This window comes from Sorex araneus, chromosome X (genome assembly GCF_027595985.1).
Source record: "Sorex araneus isolate mSorAra2 chromosome X, mSorAra2.pri, whole genome shotgun sequence".
NCBI lineage: Eukaryota > Metazoa > Chordata > Mammalia > Eulipotyphla > Soricidae > Sorex > Sorex araneus.
In genome coordinates, this window is record NC_073313.1 from 263,626,336 (window position 1) to 263,648,525 (window position 22,190).

Sequence of the window (22,190 nt, forward strand, 5' to 3'; positions counted from 1 at the left end):
GAGAAATGTGATCTGGTGGGCGAAGGACGGTCTGCGGGAGAGAGCAGGATGGCCAGGGGGTGCCCAGGCGCAGGCTCAGAAAGAGGCAGAACGCCCGTTAGTGGCTGGCACCCGGCAGTCACCCGTACCCCTGGCAACAGCTTACCTGGCAGCGGGGGAGCCTCTAAAGCGGGTGCTCAGGAGACCTAGGGGTCCCTGCCAGAGATTCTTGGCTATCTGGGTAGGCAGTTCAGTGTGAGGGGCCTGACCGGTGACACTGATTGGGCCCTGAGGGATCATCTGGGTCATCTGTCCATTAGGGCAGCACCCGGCAGAGATGCTCAAGGCTTGGGACCAGGGTTTGAATAAGGTCGGCTGGCTGGTCCAGGCGCTTTAGCCCTGTGCTGACTGTCCGGCCCCATGACAACTTTCTAATTAATGGGTGAGATAGATAAACTCCTCTTGGTAGAGTTAGGTAGGTTACTATTTTTTTTAATTTTTTTTTTCTTTTTGGGTCACACCCAGCGATGCTCAGGGGTTACTCCTGGCTTTGCACTCAGGAATTACTCCTGGCAGTGCTTGGGGGACCATATGGGATGCCGGGGATCGAACCCGGGTTGGCCGAGTGCAAGGCAAACACCTTACCCACTGTGCTATCGCTCCAGCCCCTAGGTAGGTTACTATTTTTTACTGTGCCATGAAGAACTATGTAAAGCAAAGAATATGCTGTGTGAGTGCGTGTGCGTGTGTGTGTATGTGTGTGTGTATGTGTGTATGTGTGCGCGTGTGCGTGCGCGCACGTGTGTGCACGTCTGTGCTATATCCCCGACCAAGCAATTCTTTTTGCTTGTTTGTTTGTTTGTTTGTTTGTCTGGGGGCCACACCCAGCCGTGCTCAGGGCCTACTCTTGCCTCAATGCTCAGGAATCACTCTCGGGGAGCTTGGGGTGCCTTATGTGGTGTGGAAGTTCAAACCCGGGTTGGCAGCATGCAAGGCAAGCACCTTATGTGCTGTACTATCTCTCCAACCCCACGTGCATTTTTTTGGGGAGTTTGTGAGGGCCACACCCAGCGGGGTTCAGGGCTTATGCCCAGCTCTGAATTCAGAGTGTAGGGAGTGTCGGGTGGGACTCACACAGTCCAAACCTTACTGGGGGCCGTTGGGCTGTGCATTGTCCGAGTGTTCTCGGCTGCTGAGGGGTGTCTGCTGTTCTGCAGAGCCCCCAGGGTGCCGCCTGGCGAGTGGCCGTCTGGGGACACCGCGGAGCTCTGGGGGCCTTTGTGAGGCGAAGCACAAAGCCCTGGCATCTGGCCTTAGCAATCTTTGAAGTAACTCGTGGGACAGTCACGCATTGGATCTCGCTGACCCAGGAGCCCGGATTTCCAGTTTATTACAAAGCTGCATTTGAGAGATCTATAAGAAAGCTAAACGTAAGAAGAAATATAAGTATGTGAATGAGGAAAGCCATCATTTATAACATGGTCGCTAAGTGAGTGCAAAAGTGCCCTGGAAGTGCGGGAGCATTCTCACGTGTATCCCACCACTTCTGCTACGGTACCACACAGAGGGGCAGGAGAGTGAGCCCAGCGGCTGAGGCGCTTACCTGGCATCTCGGGGACGGGAGGAGACGCCTATGGGGCCAGGGGAGAAACCTGGGCCACTTGCAAGCAAGTGTGTGCTCACCTGTTGAGCTTTCTCTCCACTCCTGTTAGGATATTTCAATTATTGTAATAAACCTATAATTTCTTTGCCAGGGTTAGGGCTCAAACTGTGATTTCCTGCATTTGAAGCATGTCCTCTACCACTGAACCATATTCTGAGTCCCTGAAAAACATTTTTGTTTGTTTTATTTGGGGGCCACACCCGGCCATGCTCAGGACTTTACCCTGGCTCTGCACTCAGGGGTCACTCCTGGCAGGCTTGGAGGACCATGTGGGGTGTCGGAGATTAAACCCAAGTCTGCTGCGTGCAAGGCAGATGCCCTGCCGAGTATGCTATCACTCCAGCCCTGAGAAATACTTATTATAGTGGAAAAGTTGTGCATGTTTACAAGAAATGTTTCAGGTCTTAGAAGTGAACACCTGGGCCAAAGGATGTGAGGGATCAAAGTTTTGGGTAGATATTGCTAAATCAATTTAATTGGATTTGGGGACCCCACCTGGTGGTGCTTGGGACTTACTCCTGGCTCTGTGCTCATGGATTGTGTTTGGTGGGCTTGGGGATCATATGGGGTGTCAGAGACGGAACCTGGGTCAGTTGTGTGCAAGGCTAGCCTCTTATCTTCTGTTTCTCTCTCTCTGGCCCCTCAGTAGCTTATTTTAGGTAGCTGGGAGGGGGCGGGGGGGCGGTGCAATGCTAATCTCTGTGTCCAGGTGAACTTGAGTGTGTGCCCCAGGGTCCTACAAAGGTGGCTCACTCCCGAGGCCATCAGGCAAGCACTTCCTCTATTGCCTCGAAAATCAGCACCGGGGGCTAATTAATATGCAAGATGTCAGAAATTATTTTTCATTGACCAATGAATGATGGCAAGAGACAGAGGTGAGGCCCTGCGGGCATCTCCCGGCCTTTTCTGAACAATAGCAAAGGCCACACGCTGGGCAGGGGCGGGCCCTGTCTGGATCTCCAGAGCTTCTGGAATCCCCCGGGCCACGCAGAGTGCCACAGTTTGATCTGGTTAGAAGTTGGTGAAGTGAGTGTCTGGGGAGGTCAGGGCTGGTGGAAGAGGGCAGTGGCTGGACACCGAACCCACCGGCCTCTGCAGCTGAGACCCTCTCGATCTCCTCGGCATGGACGCTGGGTCCTGCCACGGGAACTTCCGGGGAGCTGCGGGCTAGGACAGGGCATGCGCTTCCCAGGAAAAGGAGAAAGTCGCCTCCAATCTCTCCCTCACGCCGGGGTCGAGTCTTTCGTCACAGAAAGGTTTATCAGGGGCTGCGGAGATACTGCAGGGTGAAAGTGCTCGCCTTGCGTGCAGCTGGTTCCAGTTTGATCCCGCCGCTGCGTATGGTTCCCCAAGCCCAGGAGTGACCCCTGAGCACAGAGCCAGGAGCAGTCTCTGAGCACGGCCAGGTGTGGCCAATCCCTTTTAACACCCTTCCCACAACACACAGCAAACAAACAGACAAACAAAAAGCAAAGGAAGTTTCAGGAGAAGGCAGTGAATGAACAGCGGACGAATGGAAGGTACTGAATTTAAGGTAACTCCAGAGTGGAGTGTCGGAAAGAAAAAGCAAAATCAATACCCTCAGAATGGGGGGGGCAGGGTAGCCCGAGGATGGAGGGGCCCGAGCTGCTTTGGGAAGCTGAGTGATTTACAGGGTTGCTTGGTTTTGCTTTGTTTTGTTTTTCCCAAGCTGCCAGAGCCCGGGCTAAGGACCGTTGCTGGGGGCTGTCGAGGAAGACATAGCTCAGGCCACTGAGGCTTAGCTTTGATCTCTGACACCCCACACGGTCTCCTGAGCACTGCCAGGAGCATCTCTCAGGCACAGAACTCCAAGAGCCCCCCCCCAACCCCCAGCACTGCTGCACTGCTAGCTGAGAGCCTGGAGGAGCCCTGAGCACAGATGGGTGTGGCCTCCAAACTCTAAACCAACCAACCAAGCCCTGGCACGGTGCCCACAGAGCTGAGGCTGCCAGCGTGGGGTGTGGGGCCCGGCAAGGACAAACAAAAGGGACACTGTGGTGGCGGAGGGGTATGGGCAGAGGGTGGCGGGTGCCGTGCGGGAGCATTGTAAGCCCAAGACAATATTAATACTGTTTCCTGTCATGGTGCTCAATTAAACCAATTTAAAAAATTTGAAATAAAAGATAACACACCACTGGCCAAGCAACTGAAAACAGAGATAAACAAATGGGACTACCTTAGAAGCTTCTGCACTTCAAAAGAAACAGTGACCAAATTACAAAGACAGGGGCTGGAGCGATAGTACAGCGGGTAGGGCGTTTGCCTTGCACACGGCCGACCCGGGTTCTATTCCCAGCATCCCAAGTGGTCCCCTGAGCACCGCCAGGAGTAATTCCTGAGTGCAGAGCCAGGAGTAACCCCTGTGCATCGCCAGGTGTGACCCAAAAAGCAAAAAGCAAAAAAAAAAAAAAAAAAACAGCCTACAGAATGGGGAAGGATATTCACCCAATACACATCTGATAAGGGCTTGAAATCAAGGATATACAAGGCACTGGTTGAACTCTACAAGAAGAAAACTCCCGACCCCATCAAAAAATGGGGGATGGAAATGAACAGAAATTTTCTCAAAGAAAAAATTCAAATGGCTAAAAGACACATGAGAAAATGCTCTATGTCACTAATCATCAGGGAGATACAGATTAAAACAACAATGAGATATCATTTCATACCACAGAGACTGGCCCACATCCAAAAGAACAATAGCAACCGGTGTTGGCGCGGATGTGGGGAGAAAGGGACTCTCCTTCACTGCTGGTGGGAATGCCGACTGGTTCAGCCCTTTTGGAAAACAATATGGACACTTCTCAAAAAATTAGAAATTGAGCTCCCATTTGACCTAGCAATACCACTCCTGGGAATATATCCTGGAGAGGCAAAAAGGTATAGTAGAAATGACATCTGCATTTCTATGTTCATTGCAGCACTGTTTATAATAGCCAAAATCTGGAAAAAACCAGAGTGTCCAAAAACAGATGACTGGTTAAAGAAACTCTGGTACATCTACACAATGGAATACTATGCAGCTATTAGAAAAGATGAAGTCATGAAATTTGTATGTAAGTGGTTCTACATGGAAAGTATCATGTTAAGTGAAATGAGTCAGAAAGAGAGGGACAGACATAGAAAAATTGCACTCATCTGTGGAATATAAAATAACATAGTGGGAGACTAACACCCAAGAGTTGTAGAGATAAGGATTAGGAGGTTTGCTCCACAGCTTGGAAACTGGCCTCACATGCTGGGGGAAAAGGCAGCTCAGATAAAGAAGGGAACACCAACTAGAGGATGTCGGGAGGACCCATTCCGGTTGGAAGATGCAAACTGAAAGTAGACTGTAGACCGAACATGATGGCCACTCAATACCTCTATTGCAAACTACAACACCCAAAAGGAGAGAGAACAAAAGGGAATGCCCTGCCGCAGAGGCAAGGTGGTGTGGTAGGGGATGGGGTGGGGGTGGTGAGAGGGATACTGGAAACATTGGTGGAGGTGAATGGGCACTGGTGGAGGGATGGGTAAATGATCACTGTATGAGTGAAATGCAAACACAAAAGTTCATAAGTTTGTAACTACATCACAGTGATTCTCTAATAAAAAAAATTGAACTAGAAAGACAAATAAAGTATGATAGCAAAGAAATGGCTCACAAGGATTTATTGTGGACCTGTTTTCCGCTGGGCTGGGGGCTGGGTAAGGTGGGACAAGGAGTGTCTACTCGGGCATAGCACAGGGCTCCGGGCACTGGCCCCGCCTCCGACCAGCCACAGCCTGAGTCTTAGGTGCTCACACCCAGCCTCAAGCACCGCCCAGGGTCCCTCCCGAGGACAGAGCCAGGAAAAGGCCCAAACACCCCTCGGGGGGACCCAACTCTTTCCCCCGCCAGAACAGTCTCTCCTCGGGGCCTCGGGGTTGGTCTCTCTTTGCCGCGTGCGGGAGGGGCTGAGGCTGGAGAGAGGAACGCAGCAGTGAGGCGTCTGCTGGTCCCCGCCCCCTTCCCTGTGTGGCTGCCGTGTCCCCGCAGACCCCATGACACTCGCTTTGTGGCAGACCCTGCCAGAGCGCTTCTGCCGAGGTGCTCACACACACTTGGTACTGTGCTCTGAAGCTCACTCACGTTTCCGTTCCTTCTTGGGTCACACTCACCAGTGGTCAGGGCTACTCCCCGCTCAGTGCTCCGGGACTGTTCTCGATGTGCTCCAAGGGACATGCAGTGCTGGGGAGTAAACCCGAGTCTCCCGCACATGTGAAGCTTGCGTGCCAGCCCTCTGGGTGGTCTCCCTGGCCTGATGTCGGCTTTCTTGTGGCTCCAGGAATCTGGAATATCAGTGCTCCCTCGATTGTGCTCGTCACATGGGCCCGGTGGTGGGGACTGACCCCTCAGCCTCGTAACCGCAAGGGGCAGGAGTGCGTGCACTGAGCCACCCCCAGGCACCGACACATGTTGATTTATTGGGGGAGGGGGGAACACTGGTGGTGCTCAGGGGTTATTCCTGGCTCTCTGCTCAGGGATTACTCCTGGCTCTGTGCTCAGGGATCACTCCTGACAGGCTTGGGGGACCCTATGGGATGCGGGGGATAGAACCTAGGTCAGCCACATCCAAGGCAAGTGCTCTAACCACAGTACAATCTCTCTGACCCCCACATGTTGATTTCAACAACGCACAAATGAAATTTAGAGAACGTGGCATTGGTTCTCCAGCTAGAATAGCTCTGTTCCCAGATCTTCTAGAAACAGACGGGTCTTTGGCTCTGGGTGACTTCTTTTGGTGCTGCTTTGTTTGGGGACCACACCGGGCAGTGCTCAGTAGATAACCTCACCTCTGTGTTACAGGGTTGCTATTGGCAGTGCCAGGAGCAGGGCATGTGGCACCAGGAACCAGACATAGAACATGTCCTCCTGCATGCACTCTGAGTCCAAACCCAGATCTGGACTTTTTTTTTTTTAATTTTGGGTTGGGCTGGAGCAATAGCACAGTGGGTAGGGCATTTGCCTTGCACGCGGCCTACCCAGGTTCGATTCCTCTGTCCCTCTCAGAGAGCTACCGAGCAAGCTACCAAGAGTATCCTGCCCGCATGGCAGAGCCTGGCAAGCTCCCCGTGGCGTATTCAATATGCCAAACACAGTAACAACAAGTCTCACAATGGAGACGTTACTGGTGCCCACTCGAGCAAATCGATGAACAACAGGATGGCAGATGCTACAGTGCTTTTTGGGTCACACCCAGCGATGCTCAGGGGTTACTCCTACCTCTGCACTCAGGAATTACTCCTGGCAGGGGACCATATGGGATGCTGGAGACCAGGTCGGTCATGTGCAAGGCAAACGCCTGACCTACTGTGCTCTCGCTCCGGCCCCCCCAACTCTGGACTGTCAAACCATCCCTGTGGTCCCTTGGCTTGATTGATTTTTTTTTTTTTAAGTTTCCTTGCAGCACTGTGGTTCTGGAACCTAATCTCCGAGGAAAACACTCTCTGATACCCTCGCCTGGAACATACGCTTGGCGATGGTGTTGGTTCTCACTCCCATCTCCCCACAGGTCATCTTTCGGTGGTGGAAGATCTCCCTGCGGAGCGAGTACCGATTCACCAGGCCTGGAGAGGTGAAGGAAAGCCACAAGGACTTCCTACAAAACGCTCACCTCCAGGGTAAGCAGGGGCCCCGCGCACGCGCGCTGATGCTCTCCTGTGGGATGGGTGGGGCCCAGCAGCCGTCGAGGTATCGTGGTTAGGAAGTCGGGCCCACGGCCGGGCCTGGCCTACAGCGCTTGTCTGAGGGCTGGAGCCATGGTGAAGCAGGCAGGGCACTTGCTTTACACACGGCCAACCTGGGTTCGATTCCTGGCGCCCCAGATGGTCCCCTGAGCCCTGCCAGGAGCAATCCTGGAGTGCAGAGTCAGGTGTAAGTCCTGAGCACCAGGGGGTGGTCCCCTCAAAAAATCCCAAAACACCAGCAAAGTGCTTGTCTTGTTAGCACAGTACCCCGGGCCCCAGCCCCGATGGTGCCTCATGTCAGAGGCCCCGCGACCTTCAGCCAGGATGGGGAGGAAGCGAGTGTCACGTACTGTGCAGTGCACAGGCTTGTGGGTGTCACTGGGGTCCCGGGGTTGTGGCAGTCAGGCCCTTAGCCTCAGAGAGTCCAGACTCAACGCAGAGGACGGGGGCCAAGATGGTCCCACTCGGCAGCAGCTGTCCGAGAGAAGGAAGGGAAGGGGAGGGCAGGGCGGGCAAGTACCCGGCCGCAGGGAGAGTCTCTTCCCTTTCCTCGTTCCCATGAAGAAGTAGATTTCACCCGGGTCCAACCCCCAGGGTCACAAATGTTCCCTGAGTGCTGCCAGGGGTGGCCACAAAACCTGAATAAGCAGGGTAACTTCGTATGCAGGATGCAGTGTCACCCCCTCACAGCCACCACCAAAGGGCCGGTAGCCCCCCACTGCTGCCCCTAAGACCTCCCCATCTTTCCTTCCTGCCTCGATGACCTCAGCGCTCTCCCCAGAGCCCGGGGGGTGGGGGGTTTTCACTGAACATCTCCCAGTCCTCACCACTGTCTCTCTGGGTCCCGCACATGAGGGAAGGCGTCCGTATGTGGCTTCCTTCTGTGTGACCTCTGATTCCATTCCTACTGGAAGCCAACGCCCCCACTTTTGTAGATGAGCAGTGCCTCCCAAGGGGCCAGAGACCACATCTTTACCTACTCGTGTGCTATGGGGTACGAGGGCTGGCTTTCAGATCTTCGCTACCATAATTAGCGCCTCAGTGAATACAGTTCTGAATCAGTGTTCTTAAGCTAAGGAGTGGAATTGCAGGCTCGTATGATATTTCTAATCTTTGCAGTATCACGTCTCACTCAAGTGAGAGAAGGAATCCGGAGTTCTGACCTCCATCGACGGTCAAGAACCAGGGATGCTGTCTCGTTTGCCAAGGCGTCAAAAATCAGATGGGATATGAGGTCAAGTGACCACACTAGCGGCCTCACGGTTTTGGGTTTCTGTATTTTAGTATTCAGCAGGTCCGACTTTAGGGGGGAGAAACTCCAAACAATAATAGTGAGTTTTGTTGAAATATTGAATGTAATCAAAGTGAAAGTAAAGTGAAATTTATCAGTTACACAGGTGGGGGGAGGCCTAAGGGTGTGGGGGGGGCGGGGTGGAGCTATACTGTGATTCTTGGTGATGGAATATGTGCACTGGTGAAGGGATGGGTGTTCGAGCATTGTATAACTGAGACTTAAACCTGAAAACTTTGTAACTTTCCACATGGTGACTCAATAAAAAAATTTTTTAAAAAATCAGATGGGCCGGACACATAATGCAATTCAGAGATGACCACTGGACTAGAGCTGTTACCGACTGGATTCCACGGGACGTCAAAAGACTGTGTGGCCGCCCACCAACAAGATGGTCAGACTTCGTCAAAACCTTGAATGAACGATTTGAGGCTCTTCCTATTCCTGGAGCGAGCAGATGTCATTGGGCTACACTAGCACGTGACAGGGACAAATGAAGACGTTACTGGCGCCCACTCGAGCAAATCGAAGATCAACAGGATGACAAGTGATACAAGTGAATCTTTGGAGAGTCTCCAGACTTTTACATAGGGGCTGAGCCAGCTTATATCCCACCAACAGTGAATGAGGATGGTTCCCCCACCCACCCAACGCACCCACCAGCACCTGTTTCTGTACTTTTTGATAGTGGTCCTTGTCATTGGTGTGAGGTGGCAATCTCATTGTCATTTGATTTGCATTTCCCTGATAACGTGTGATGATGCGTTTTTCATATCCTTTGACTTTCCTTGGAGAAGTGTCTACTTAGCTTCTCTGCTGATCTTTTTGGGTGGGGTTTTGGGCTTGCGGGGGTGGGGGTCACACCTGCTGCTGCTACTGGAAATGTTCAGGAGCCACGTGGTAGGAGGGCTTGGATTCGTGCCTCTTGCATAAAGAGAAAATTCCTTGAGCTCTCGCTCTGGCCCCTCTTCCCCTGAACTTTCTTCGTGAGGTTGTTTGTGTGTTCCTTGTTGAATTTCGTGAGTGCTCTGTGTATCTTGACTATTAGCACTTCGTCAGAGGATGGTGTGTTAGCATTTTCTCCTTATGTAGGTTTTCTTTTCACTGATCGTTTCTTTCACAGTACAGAAGCCTTTTAGCTTGATGCCATTCATCTGTTTATATTTGCTTTTGTCTTCCTTGGCAGTGGAGCAGAATCCCCCAAGGCACCAAGTGAAGCCAACAACTTGTTTACGTGTGCTTTCATCTAAGCATGTCTTGGGTCTAATCCACTGCAAATTAACTTTTGTACATGATAGGAGATCGTGGTCCCGTTTAATCATGCAAAGGCCAAGAGATGTGGTTCTGCTTGTGCCTGGCTCAGGGGACCCCAGGGCTATGCCTGCCAATGCTCCAGGGATCATGTGGTCATTGGGATGGAACTGGGGTCAACCACATGCGAGGCATGTGCCTTCACCCATGTGCCTTCAGCTCTCTGTCTGGCTCTCGACACCATGCAGTTTTTTTGTTTTTTGTTTTTTTTTTTTGCTTTTTGGGTCACACCTGGCAGTGCACAGGGGTTACTCCTGGCTCTGCACTCAGGAATTACCCCTGGCGGTGCTCAGGGGACCATATGGGATGCTGGGAATTGAACCCGGGTCAGCCTCGTGAAAGGCAAATGCCCTCCCCGCTGTGCTATTGCTTCAGCCCCCAGACACCAAGCAGTTTTGACCACCAAAGCCTTATAGGGTCCGAGCATAGTTTGAAGTAGTTTGAAGTCAGGGGGTGAGAGGCTGTAGAGATAGCACAGCGGGTAGGGCACTTGTCCTGCATGCAGCCGTCCTAGTTTTGATCCCTGGTACAAATGGCCTCCTGAGCACTGCCAGGTGTAATAGAGCCAGGAGTTACCCCTGAGCGTTCCTGGGTGTGGCCCCAAAATAAATAAATGAATGAATTCAGGGAATGAGATGCCTTTGATCTCTCTTTTTTTTCGCCCCCTCAGGATTGCTTTGTTTTCAGCAGGTTTGGGGGTTCCATATACATTTTAATGAAGTTCGTTCTGTTTCCTTGAAGAATGCCCTTGAATGAAATTGTTTTTGCTTTGGGTAGGGTGGTCATTTTAGCAATGACAATTCTTTCAACCTGTGAGCATGAAATATTTTTCTATTTCTTGTGTCTCTATTTAAAAAAAAGTGTCATAGTGTAATAATGACATTAGTCTTTGACTTCCTTTGTTAATTTGGTTCCTAGACACTTAACTTTTTGGATGCATTGTAAATGGGATTAGACAGGTTTTTAACCCTTCTTTTTTTTGTGTGTGTTTTTTCATATAAAACTATGGACTGGAGTGATAGCACAGCAGGTAGGGCATTTGCCTTGCATGTGGCCGACCTGGGTTCGATTCCTCTGTCCCTCTCGGAGAGCCTGGCAAGCTACCGAGAGTATCCTGCCCACACTGCAGAGCCTGGCAAGCTACCCGTGGCATATTCGATATGCCGGAAAAAAAAAAAAGTAACAAGTCTCACAATGGAGATGTTACTGATGCCTGCTCAAGCAAATCGATGAACAAAGGGACAACAGTGCTACAGTGCATATAAAACTATACAATAGGGGACCAGAGATACCTACTACTACAGTAGGTAGGGCACTTGCCTAGCACACAACAGACCTGGGTTCAATCCCCAGCACCCTGTATGGTCCCTCAAGCCCACCAGGAGCGATCCCTGAGTGCACAGCCAGGAGTAAGGCCTGAGTATTGTTGGGAGGAGGAGGAGGAAGAAGTGGAGGAGGAGGAATAGGAGAAGGAAAAGGAAGAGGAGGAGGAGAAAAGATGGAAGGGAGGAAGGAAGGGAGGAAGGAAGGAAGGAGATAGAGAAAGGAAGAAAGGAAGAAAGGAAGAAAAGAAAGAAAGAAAGAAAGAAAGAAAGAAAGAAAGAAAGAAAGAAAGAAAGAAAGAGTGAGGGAGAAAGAAAGAAAGAAAGAAAGAAAGAAAGAAAGAAAGAAAGAAAGAAAGAAAGAAAGAAAGAAAGAAAGAAAGAAAGAAAGAAAGAAAGAAAGAAAGAAGGAAGGGCTGGAGCAATAGCACAGCGGGTAGGGCGTTTGCCTTGCACGCGGCCAACCCAGATTCGCATCTCAGCATCCCATATGGTCCCCCGAGCACTGCCAGGAGTAATTCCTGAGTGCATGAGCCAGGAGTGACCCCTGTGCATCGCTGGGTGTGACCCAAAAAAAACAAAAAAAAAAGAAAGAAAGAAAGGGAGGGAGAAAGAAAGAAAGAAAGAAAGAAAGAAAGAAAGAAAGAAAGAAAGAAAGAAAGAAAGAAAGAAAGAAAGAAAGAAAGAAAGAAAGAAAGAAAGAAGAGAGAGAGAGGGAGGGAGGGAGGGAGGAAGAGAGAGAGAAAGAAAGAAAGAAAGAAAGAAAGAAAGAAAGAAAGAAAGAAAGAAAGAAAGAAAGAAAGAAAGAAAGAAAGAAAGAAAGGAAGAAAGGAAGGAAGGAAGGAAGGAAGGAAGGAAGGAAGGAAGGAAGGAAGGAAGGAAGGAAGGAAGGAAAAGAAAGAGAAAGAAAGGAAGAAAGAAAGAAAGAAAGAAAGAAAGAAAGAAAGAAAGAAAGAAAGAAAGAAAGAAAGAAAGAAGAAAGAAGAAAGAAAGAAAAAGAAAGGAAAGAAATAAAGAGAAAAAAGAAAAATAAGAGATTTGTGTTTGGTCACTCCAGCGTGCTTAGGGGCTACTCCCGCTGTGTTGCTTGGTGGTCACTCCTGGGGTCACTCCTGGGGTCACTCCTGGTGTGCTCAGGGGACCATGTGCCGGGCCTCTTACATGCAAAAGTGCGCTCAACCCATTGAGCTATCTCCCTGGCCCTGCAACAGATTTTTGTATATTTTGCTGCTGACCCGTGTTCAGCCTGTGTGGCGCGGCTGTGTTTGCTCCTTTTGCATTTGGGCCGGAGCCGGGGCTACCTGGGGCGTGTTAAAGACCACTGGTCCCGGGATCGAACCCAGGCACTGCCCTGGCTGGGCTGCTGCCCAAGCCCGTCCCTTCCCTGTCCTGTTCCTAGGATCTGCCCCAACCCCCCTCACACCCTCCACACGGGTGACACATCTCTGGAAATCTGGGTCACCCCCGGTGGCAGCCCTGGCGAAGGACCAGCCGCGCGGCACTCTTGCTTCCCTGGCCTCTCCGCACTCTTAGCTCAGAGAGGACACTTGTGCCCCCTCTCCACCCTTGTCTCGCTCTCGGTCCTGCTTCTGCCTCACGGCGCTCCTGATGCACCCGCACCTCAGGGCTCAGCTCTGTTCTTCTCCCCTGGTCTGTGTCAGTCTCCTCTTTGGCAGTTGCTGCCGGCGGTAACTTTAAAAGGCCACCGCTAGATGGATCAGTGCCAACTGGACAGCCACAGCCCATGCCCTCCTCATCGCTCCATCTTCTGATATTCGGGGAGTTTCACGTCTCGCCGTGAACATCTAACTGACTCTCCAGCTCTGACATGTGCATATAAAATTAAAAAAAAATAAACAAGCAAACCCTGCGACAACCTGTGTAGGTGAAGATGTGGGGAGAAGGGCAGTCTCCCACACTCATGGTGGGAATGGTGTCAGGTTCAACCCCTTTGGGAAACGCTACAGAAGTTTCTCAGGAAAGTAAAATCAAAGCTGCCATACGACGCAATGATTCCATTCCTTGGGATCTGCTTCCAGGACACTAAAACGTTCATTCAAGAGCACACACTCATTGAGGCTCTTTTAGACTCTGGGATCAGCCTCGGCAACAAGGACGGACAAGCAGCTAGTGAGGGCACGCGCAGCTGCAAGGCACAGTGGACGCATGCAACTCGCTGAAGCCGGCATGGACCAGGAAGACACCCCGTTAAGTGAAGGGAGTCAGAAGAAGAAAGACAAACACCAGTTGATCGAACATCTTCATGGCATGCAGAGTAACAGGACAGGAAATGCAGCATATCAAAGCGGGAAGCAGAGATTACCGGGTCCCTGGGTTACAGAACTGAGGAGGACGCGGAAGGAAAGAACCTGAGGAGGGGAAGTACAAAGAGGCAGACAGAGGTAGCAAGGGGCAGGCGTGGAGGTGTGCGACACGCTGGCATTGCAGAAGGGTGGCATAACTATGCCAGAAGGGTAGCATATCTTTGTACATGGCCCACAGAACCAACGGAACCAAGAGCTGCAGATCTACATCACAACAACCAGTTTTTTCTTGTTGGCTTTTTGGGTCACATCCAGCAATGCTTGGGGGTGACTCCTGGCTCTGCACTCAGGAATTACTCCTGACGGTGCTCAGGGGACCATATGGGATGCTGGGGATCAGACCTGGGTTGGCAGCATGCAAGGCAAACTCCCTACCCTCTTTACTATTGCTCCAAACCCCCGCTCTCCCCCAACAACCAAATTTAAAAATGTGTCTGTCACCGAGACAGGCTGGGGGTGAGGGAGGGAGGTAACTGGGGACGTTGGTGACCCGGGTAATGGGACTGGTGTTGGAACAGTTCATGCCTGAAACGCAATCGTGAGCAATTATGTAACTTGTAGGGCCTTGGTAAACGTTTTTAAAAAGAATTTGACGTGTGAGAAAACAAGCTTCGGATCTTTCCCTGCTGACCCCTTCGCCCCCAAAAGCAGTTTTTTTCTGATCCCTCCCCCCAAAAGGGTGAGACCTCAAATTCTACAGTGGCCTAACTTGATTCTTTTCTGTCCCTCATGTACAGATGCAACCCAAGAGCAAAACCAGGGTCGCAGAGCGAGTGCAGGCGTTAAGGCGCTGGCCTTGCACACAGCCCGCCCAGCTCGGGCCCCTGGTACCCCCTATGGTCCCTGCCAGGAGTGACTCCTGAGCACTGAGGCAGGACTAAGCCCTGAGCACTGCTGGGCATGGCCTCAAATCAAACCAAACTGAACCATGACTGGCCGCCTTTGGAGTCCCAAAGATGAGTGTCCCCGTGCCCAGGCCTCGGGTCACCCTTCCCGGCACTGTCCCTGAGTCGGCCTGTGTGGCTGGAAGCGTTTGGCTCAAGGGCTGGTGTGTGACTTCTGAGTTAGGTCAGAAAAGGCGCGGCAGACGCCGTCTCTCCTCTCTCTGCCCTGCCGCCCCCCGGCTCTCCATCCCTCCGTCCCCTTCCTCGCTGGCGGTGAGCCAAGCCGCCCCGCATGTGGGACAGAGGCCTCCCGCCAACAGCCCGGGGGCCCCTTCCTTCGGCAGCAGCGACCCTGGCTCCAAACCAGGTGTCAGAGAGGCAAAGCCTGAGGATGTCGCCATCCTTGCGGCCGTGTGTGTCTGTGGCAGCGCGTTTGGTCACGGTGACGCTTGCCGCACTTGTGGCTGTGGTGTGCCCCCCGTGGGCCTGTTCACACGTGCAGTGCAGGGGGTCACGTTGACAGCGCTCACACTGAGCGGTGAGCTAGAACCCTTGGCCAAGACTGAGCCACACTCCCCTGGAGGCCGGAGGACGTCAGGCTGGGACCCAGTAAGAGAGTCCCTGAGCCGCAGCTGCCCGGCTAAGCCACGCTCAGCGACCTGAGCCTCCGAAACACGAGAGGCTCCCTGTAGGATAACAGCCATAAGGAGCTTAGGTTTATCCCGGTCGCACCCATCAAGGTGCTCCCGAGTCACTCCCATTCCTTTGTCTATCTGTAACCACGTCTCGATGCTCTCTTCCCCGAACAGTTAATCACCTTTTCCCCCTAATGAAACTGCTAATTTGTAAGGTCAGATCTTTCTAGGGCACTGAACTTATATAGTAACTTATATTGCTTTTCTCCTCTCCTTATGTCTTTTTTTTTTTTTTTTTTGCTTTTTGAGTCACACCTGGCGATGCACAGGGGTTACTCCTGGCTCTGCACTCAGGAATCACTCCTGGCGGTGCTCAGGGGACCATATGGGATGCTGGGAATCAAACCCGGGTCGACCGCATGCAAGGCAAACGCCCTACCCACTGTGCTATCGCTCCAGCCCCTCCTTATGTCTTTTGAATAGTTTACTTTAAAGCAATGTCCTTTTTGTGTAGACACAAGAAGACAATGTTATGCTTTTTTAACGGGATTTAATTGGCTTCGAATATTACTTATTCCCGGGCATCTCCTTTCTCAACTTAAGCCTCAGTTGCCCTCAGTTCCTAGCACCCCAAAAGCAAGGTCCTGACGAGGGACGGGACGGACCCAGAGCAAGTGGTGAGTTATGTGCTACCCTGGCATTGAGATGGGCCTGGCCAAAGTGCCTAATTCTTTTTTTTTTTTCTTTTTGGGTCACACCTGGCGATGCACAGGGGTTACTCCTGGCTCTGCACTCAGGAATTACTCCTGGCAATGCTCAGGGGACCATATGGGATGCTGGGAATCGAACCTGGGTCGGCCGTGTGCAAGGCAAACACCCTACCCGCTGTGCTATCGCTCCAGCCCCCAAAGTGCCTAATTCTTAACTATAAGTTAAGGGCTTGGTCATGGACAAATGCTGTCATGATCCAGAAGCTACGACGAAACTAGGACCGTGCTAGGGATAGGAAAGACTAATCTGGCCTGAGCACTGTAGTCTGAGATCAAGATGGCCCCAGGAGAGCAATTCTATAAGCTTAACGCATCTCTTATTGTGTCCATGCAAAATGATTAATACTATGAATGCTTATATGTTTGCTGGACGAGGAGAGGAGAAATGCACCCATGGGATTCGCCCTTGGGTGGATCCTCCTGCTGAAAGAGAGTCTGTCCTAGAAGTAGCATCCCCCGAGGGAAAGAGCTTTACCCCTATTGATTGTGACCACACCTATGTGTAAGCCCCAGCCCCTCATGCTGGGGGGAATTAACTAGGCTGGAAGAGTGGGCTGCATAGAGATCGAGAGCCGGGAGAGAAGCAGGAGTGAATGGAATAAACGGCAACCGATCAACCAACTGGCTTGGTCCTTGTTTCCTCCTCCGTCTGCCCCTACCTGGGGGGCGGGCTTCGGGGAGACCTTCCGGGGCTCTTCCCCCGGCCGCCCCCTGGCAAATATTTTTTACAGTTCCCCAGCGCTTTGCGTATCTAGGTGGTAAGCTCGGGGCTAGTTGGTTCTGACTACGGGATCCCACCGACCCGTCCCACTTCTGCTCCTGCGTCCCCCCTCTCTCGTAGGCTTGGTTCTTGGGGCGCGTTTGGGGCCACACCTGGCAGTGCTTGGGGCTGGTTATGTGCTCAGGGATTCATAATAGGTTTCAGGGAACCATAGGGGGTGCCAGGGATCGAACCCAGGTCGGCCTGTGTGCAAGGTAAGTGCCCTAACCCCTGGACTCTCCCTCCAGTCCCTTCTTGAAGGTTTTTTTAAAAAATATTTTTATTTATTTATTTATTTATTTAAATTTTTATTTTATCACCATGTGGAAAGTTACAAAGTTCTCAGGTTTATGTCTCAGTTATACAATATTCAAACACCCATCCCTTCACCAGTGCCCATATTCCACCACTAAAAACCCCAGTATACCTCCCACCCCCGACCCCCAACCCCCAACTGTATAACTGATGAATTTCACTTCATTTTCTCTTTACCTTGATTACGTTCCATATTTCAACACAAAACTCACTATTGTTGTTGGAGTTTCCCTCAAAGAAAGACAGCCCTACTACCACGGAAGCATTTGATAATTAGTTTTCCATTAAAAGATTGTATGTTTTCAGTTTTTAGAAAACATAGGTTTGGAGCTGTCCCAGTCCCGCATCCCGGAGCTGTGTTAGTTGCTGCTCAGTGTCGCCAGGGCTCCATCTGGAGAAGGTGTGCTGGCCGTACCTCCTCCATCTGGATCCCCGGTGTTGCTGGGACCCCTAAACTCTGCACTCAGGGGTCACTCTTGGTGCTCTGGGGGCCCAACAGTGCTCAAGGCCAGTGCCCTACCCACTGTGCCATCTCTCTGGCCCAGAACTTATTCGTGGTTTTCTATCCTGGGCCCTAGTAGGTTGCACTAGAGGAATCAATCCCGTTGCTCTATTAACCCGAGAGGCTGCCAAACAAAACACAGGCTGCGTGACTTAACGCCAGGCAAGTTTGCCGTGGATGGAGGGGCCGGCACGGTTGGTCGCCTCCCTCCCGGCCTGGCCGGAAGCCTCCGCCTGGCTCTGTCCACACCTGTTGTTTCCCTTCCTACCTGCCTGCACGTCCCTGGGCTCTCAGGCCCAAACTCCTCCTCATCAGAACAACTGCAGCTGTGTTGGACCTCACGGGCAAGTGGCAGCTGATGCCACAGCCTCACTCCAGTGTCCCCGTCACTGACGCTGGCCTGGGGGCTGGCAGGGTGGGAGAGGACGGAAACCAAGCCGCTGCTGCCTCCTCCTCCTCCCCCTCTTCTCCTTCCCCCTTCTCTGCCTCCTCCTCCTCCTCTTTCTCTTCCTCCTCCTCCTCCTTCCTTCTCCTCTTTATCCTCCGCTTCATCTTCCTCCTCCTCCTCTACCTTCTCCTCCTCCTCCTTCCCTCCTCTCCCTTCTCTTCTTTCTCCTCCTCTTCCTCCTCATTCTTTCTCCTCCTCCTCCTTCCTTCTCCTCCTCTTTCCCTCCTCTTCCTTCTCCTCTTCTTTCTCCTCCTCTTCCTCCTCATTCTCTTTCTCCTCCTCCCCTTCTCCTTTCCTTCTTCCTCCTCCTTTTTCTCCTCCCCCTCCTCTTCCTCCTCCTCCTCCTCTTTCTCTTCCTCCTCCTCCTCCTTCCTTCTCCTCCTCTTTATCCTCCACCTCCTCTTCCTCCTACTCCTCTACCTTCTCCTCCTCCCTTTCCCTCCTCTTCCTTCTCCTCTTCTTTCTTCTCCTCTTCTTCCTCATTCTCTTTCTCCTCCTCCTCCTCCTTTCCTTCTTCCACCTTCTTTTTCTTTTCCCCCTCCTCCTCTTCCTCCTCCTCCTCCTTCTCCTCCTTCTCTTCCTTCTCCTCTTCCTTCTCCTTTTTCATTTTCAGTTTTTGTCTTACACCAGGCGGTGCTCAGGGCTCACTCCTCTCTGTGCTCAGTGCTCACTCCAGCAGGCTCAGGGGATGACATGTGGGACGACGGGGGATCCACCCTGAGTGGGCAGCAGGCGTCCTTTCCATGTCCTACCTGCTGCCTACCTCTCTGGCCCCTGGACAGCAAACTTTCTAAGTAGAAATGTCCCTTATTCCTGAAAGCAGAATTGGCCTTCCTTGGGTTGGGAGTGAGTGGCCGTCCGGCTTCTGGGCAGAGATGCCGAGCAAATGAGCCCTCGCCAGGCGCCGAGCCCTGAGTTCAGAGGAGCAGCCCGCCTGGCACTACAGGTGGTCTTTCATGTCTGGGGTTCTCAAGTCTCTCCCGGCAGCGCTGCCTTCCTTCTTGGGGGGAGGAGTTGGGCTTGGAGGGGGCACCCGGAGGGGCTCGGGGGCTGTTCCCGGGTCTGTGCTTGGAGATCACTCCTGCTGGCTTTCGGGGCACCTTGTATGGCTCAGAGACCAAGTGGGCTGCTGGCAAGGAAAGGTCCTAACTTCTCTGCGGTCTCTCCGGCCCCCTTCCTTCCTTCCTTTGAAACTCAAAGCTGCGGAGAATTGGTAGCCCAGGGGCGGTCAGTGGACACAGGTGATCTGCTCAGCTCTGCTTCAAACCCACCAAGGAGGTGACCTTAGGCAAATGCTCCCATTTCTGAATTTTAGCTCTCCTCAAATGGAGACAAAGCAAGCAGCAACAACGGCATCGACCCGGGAGGGTCCCGAGGAGGACTGACTGGGTGGAATGCTTAGAGTAAGGCCAGCATGTGATGACTAGCTCCTTTAAATGCTAACTCTTAACAGTTTTTTAAAAATAAATAACGAAATGGCCCTCTTCTTCCCAAGAGAATTGCTGTGAACAGACTCATTCGCACTTGAATTTTTTGGTTTGAATTGTTTATTCATTAAAAGTAGAGACTTTAGGGGGCTGGAGCAATAGCACAGCGGGTAGGGCGTTTGCCTTGCACGCGGCCAACCCGGGTTCAAATCCCAGCATCCCATATGGTCCCCCGAGCACCGCCAGGAGTGATTCCTGAGTGCAGAGCCAGGAGTAACCCCTGTGCATCGCCGGGTGTGACCCAGAAACAAACAAACAAAAAAGACTTTAGCTCCTTCCTTCCTTTCCTCCCTCCCTCCCTCTCTGCTTCCCTCCCTCCCTCCCTCCCTCCCTCCCCCTCCCTTCCTCCCTACCTCTCTTCCTCCCTCCCTCCCTCCCTCCCTCCCTCCCTCCCTTCTTTCCTTCCTTCCTTCCTTCCTTCCTTCCTTCCTTCCTTCCTTCCTTCCTTCCTTCCTTCCTTCCTTCCTTCCTTCCTTCCTTCCTTCCTCCTTCCCTCCTTCCCTCCCTTCCTCCCTTTCTTCATTTCTGGGCCATCCCAAGCAGTGCTCAGGGGCTTCTCCTGGCTCTATGATCAGAACATCACATTTATGGTGGTGTTCCGGGGACATATGCAGCTGGATATCAAAACAGGTTGACTGCAACACAACCACCTTGACCCCTGTCCTATCTCCACAGCCCAGTTCTTTTGTTTATTTGCTTGGGGCCACCCCCAGCTATGCTTACGACTCACTCCTGGCTCTGTGCCCATGGATCACTTTTTTTTTTTTTTTTTTTTTGCTTTTTGGGTCACACCCAGCAATGCTCAGGGGTTACTCCTGGCTTTGCACTCAGGAATTGCTCCTGGCAGTGCTTGGGGGACCATATGGGATGCCGGGGATCGAACCTGTGTCGGCCTCGTGCAAGGCAAACACCCTACCTGCTGTGCTATCGCTCCGGCCCCACCATGGATCACTTCTGGTGGTCTCGGGGGACCATAAGTGGCACCGAAAATTAAGCTCTGGTCAGCCATGTGCGTGGCAAGTGCCCTAACTGCTGCACTGTGCTGCACTGTCACTCTGGCCCCATCCAGTCCTCTTCTTAAAAATTATTTCAGTCTGTATATTATGCACAGTTCTCTCTTAGCATCTATAAAGAAACACCCTATTTCTTGGTTTTCCCCACCCCCCAAGGTTGCATGGTATTCTATTGCACACATACACGACCCTGAGTCGGCAGAAATTCTCAAAGTTCTTTAGGGTCTGGGGCCGGAGTGATAGCACAGTGGGTTGGGCGTTTGCCTTGCACGCGGCCGACCCGGGTTCGATCACTGGCATCCCATATGGTCCCCCAAGCACCGCCAGGAGTAATTCCTGAGTGCAAAGCCAGGAGTAACCCCTGTGCATCGCTGGGTGTGACCCAAAAAGAAAATAAAAAGTTCTTTAGGGGCTGGGGTGTGGCTAGTGTTGGAGCAGATGCCTTGCGCCTGTGAGACTCGGGGTTCAGCCCCCAGCACTGTGTGTCCCCCTCGCACCCAGGACTGCCAGGAGTGATACCGACAACAGTTCCAAAGAAAACCCTGTCGGCACAACTCAGGATGCATTTATCTTTGCACGCTTACGTGTGTCATTACATTAATCCTCAGATATGGAATTGCGAAGTCCAAGGATGTATACATTAAACATGTTGATAGATATGAAATATCTTATTTTCTGGGTGAATTCTTGAAAGTGTTGTGTAATTCAAGGTTAACTTAGAAAAGGATGGGATGTATTTCTGTTAGCCCATTGCAGCCACCTTACAAGTGCCACCTACTATACAAGTGTCATTATACCTTTATGACTATACTCATTTTTAAACTGTTTTGGAAGAATTGTGCGTTGGGCGACTTACATTATTTGAACTAATAAAGTCTCATTATTTCATAAAAATGAGACATCATTAATATTTTGATGTCACAGTATTTCAACTTTGAATAATTCAAAGCTTACACCAAAAAGACCGATCACTTTGTATACTTATTTACAGATTCCTCCCAAACCCTGCCAGATTAGTGATACCAATTTCAACAGGATATAAGGGTATTTTTTTTCCACCTTTGCCACCACTAATTAGAAATTGCTACTTTCCCCCTCTTTCTCAGTCAGAGGTGAAATAGCATCATGTCAAATTAGCATTTTCTGGGTAACTAGTAAGTCGCACGCCCTATCCTGTTCATTTTGTTCCTTTATGTAATTTGCCTGTTTGTCTCCTTGTTCCTTTGTCCATGAAAATTGAATTTTTTTCCTTTGACCTTTAAAAACCAGAGGAAACATCCCTGGACTTTCTCCAAGTTAGATAAGTAAGAACAGCCAGAACATTAACTAGAAGAAACATATTTTATAATGTAATCAAAGGCAAAAATGTGCCTACATAAATTCAGTTGAATGTGCTGACTCATAGATTTGTTTCATCCACTGAAAAGCATTAGTTGTCTTCCAATTTGTGCCCGTTTCCAAACTGGCTGTGGGGCTGGAGAGAGAGTTTAGCAGATAAGATGCTTGTCTTACAGGCAGCCCACCTGGGTTTGATCCCCAGCACCACATCAGGAGGGATCTCTGAGTGCAGAGCCAGGAGTAAGCGCACACGCACGCGCGCACACACACACACACACACACACACACACACACAGCCGCTTGCTCAGTTATCGGAACACATTGTTAATGGCTAACATTTGGGCAGATCCACAGAAGTCCTTGAGATAAAATGAAACGATTCGTTTGAACCCAACAACAAAGGGTTTTGTTTTTC

The 22,190-nt window shown here is 51.3% G+C and overlaps 1 protein-coding gene across 3 annotated transcripts in view; it reads left to right on the top strand.

Annotated features, from left to right (window-relative positions):
- FBXO36 (F-box protein 36) overlaps nt 1-22,190 on the top strand; it is a 93,701-nt gene that overhangs the window by 54,223 nt on the left and 17,288 nt on the right. For 2 of the 3 annotated variants that reach the window (XM_055120426.1, XM_055120425.1), the window contains exon 2: nt 7,201-7,309. In XM_055120426.1, the coding sequence (XP_054976401.1) occupies nt 7,201-7,309 (109 nt within the window). Of the gene's footprint in view, nt 1-7,200; nt 7,310-8,952; nt 9,439-22,190 lie in introns of those variants that run through there. The other variant, XM_055120427.1, reaches the window with a different exon arrangement.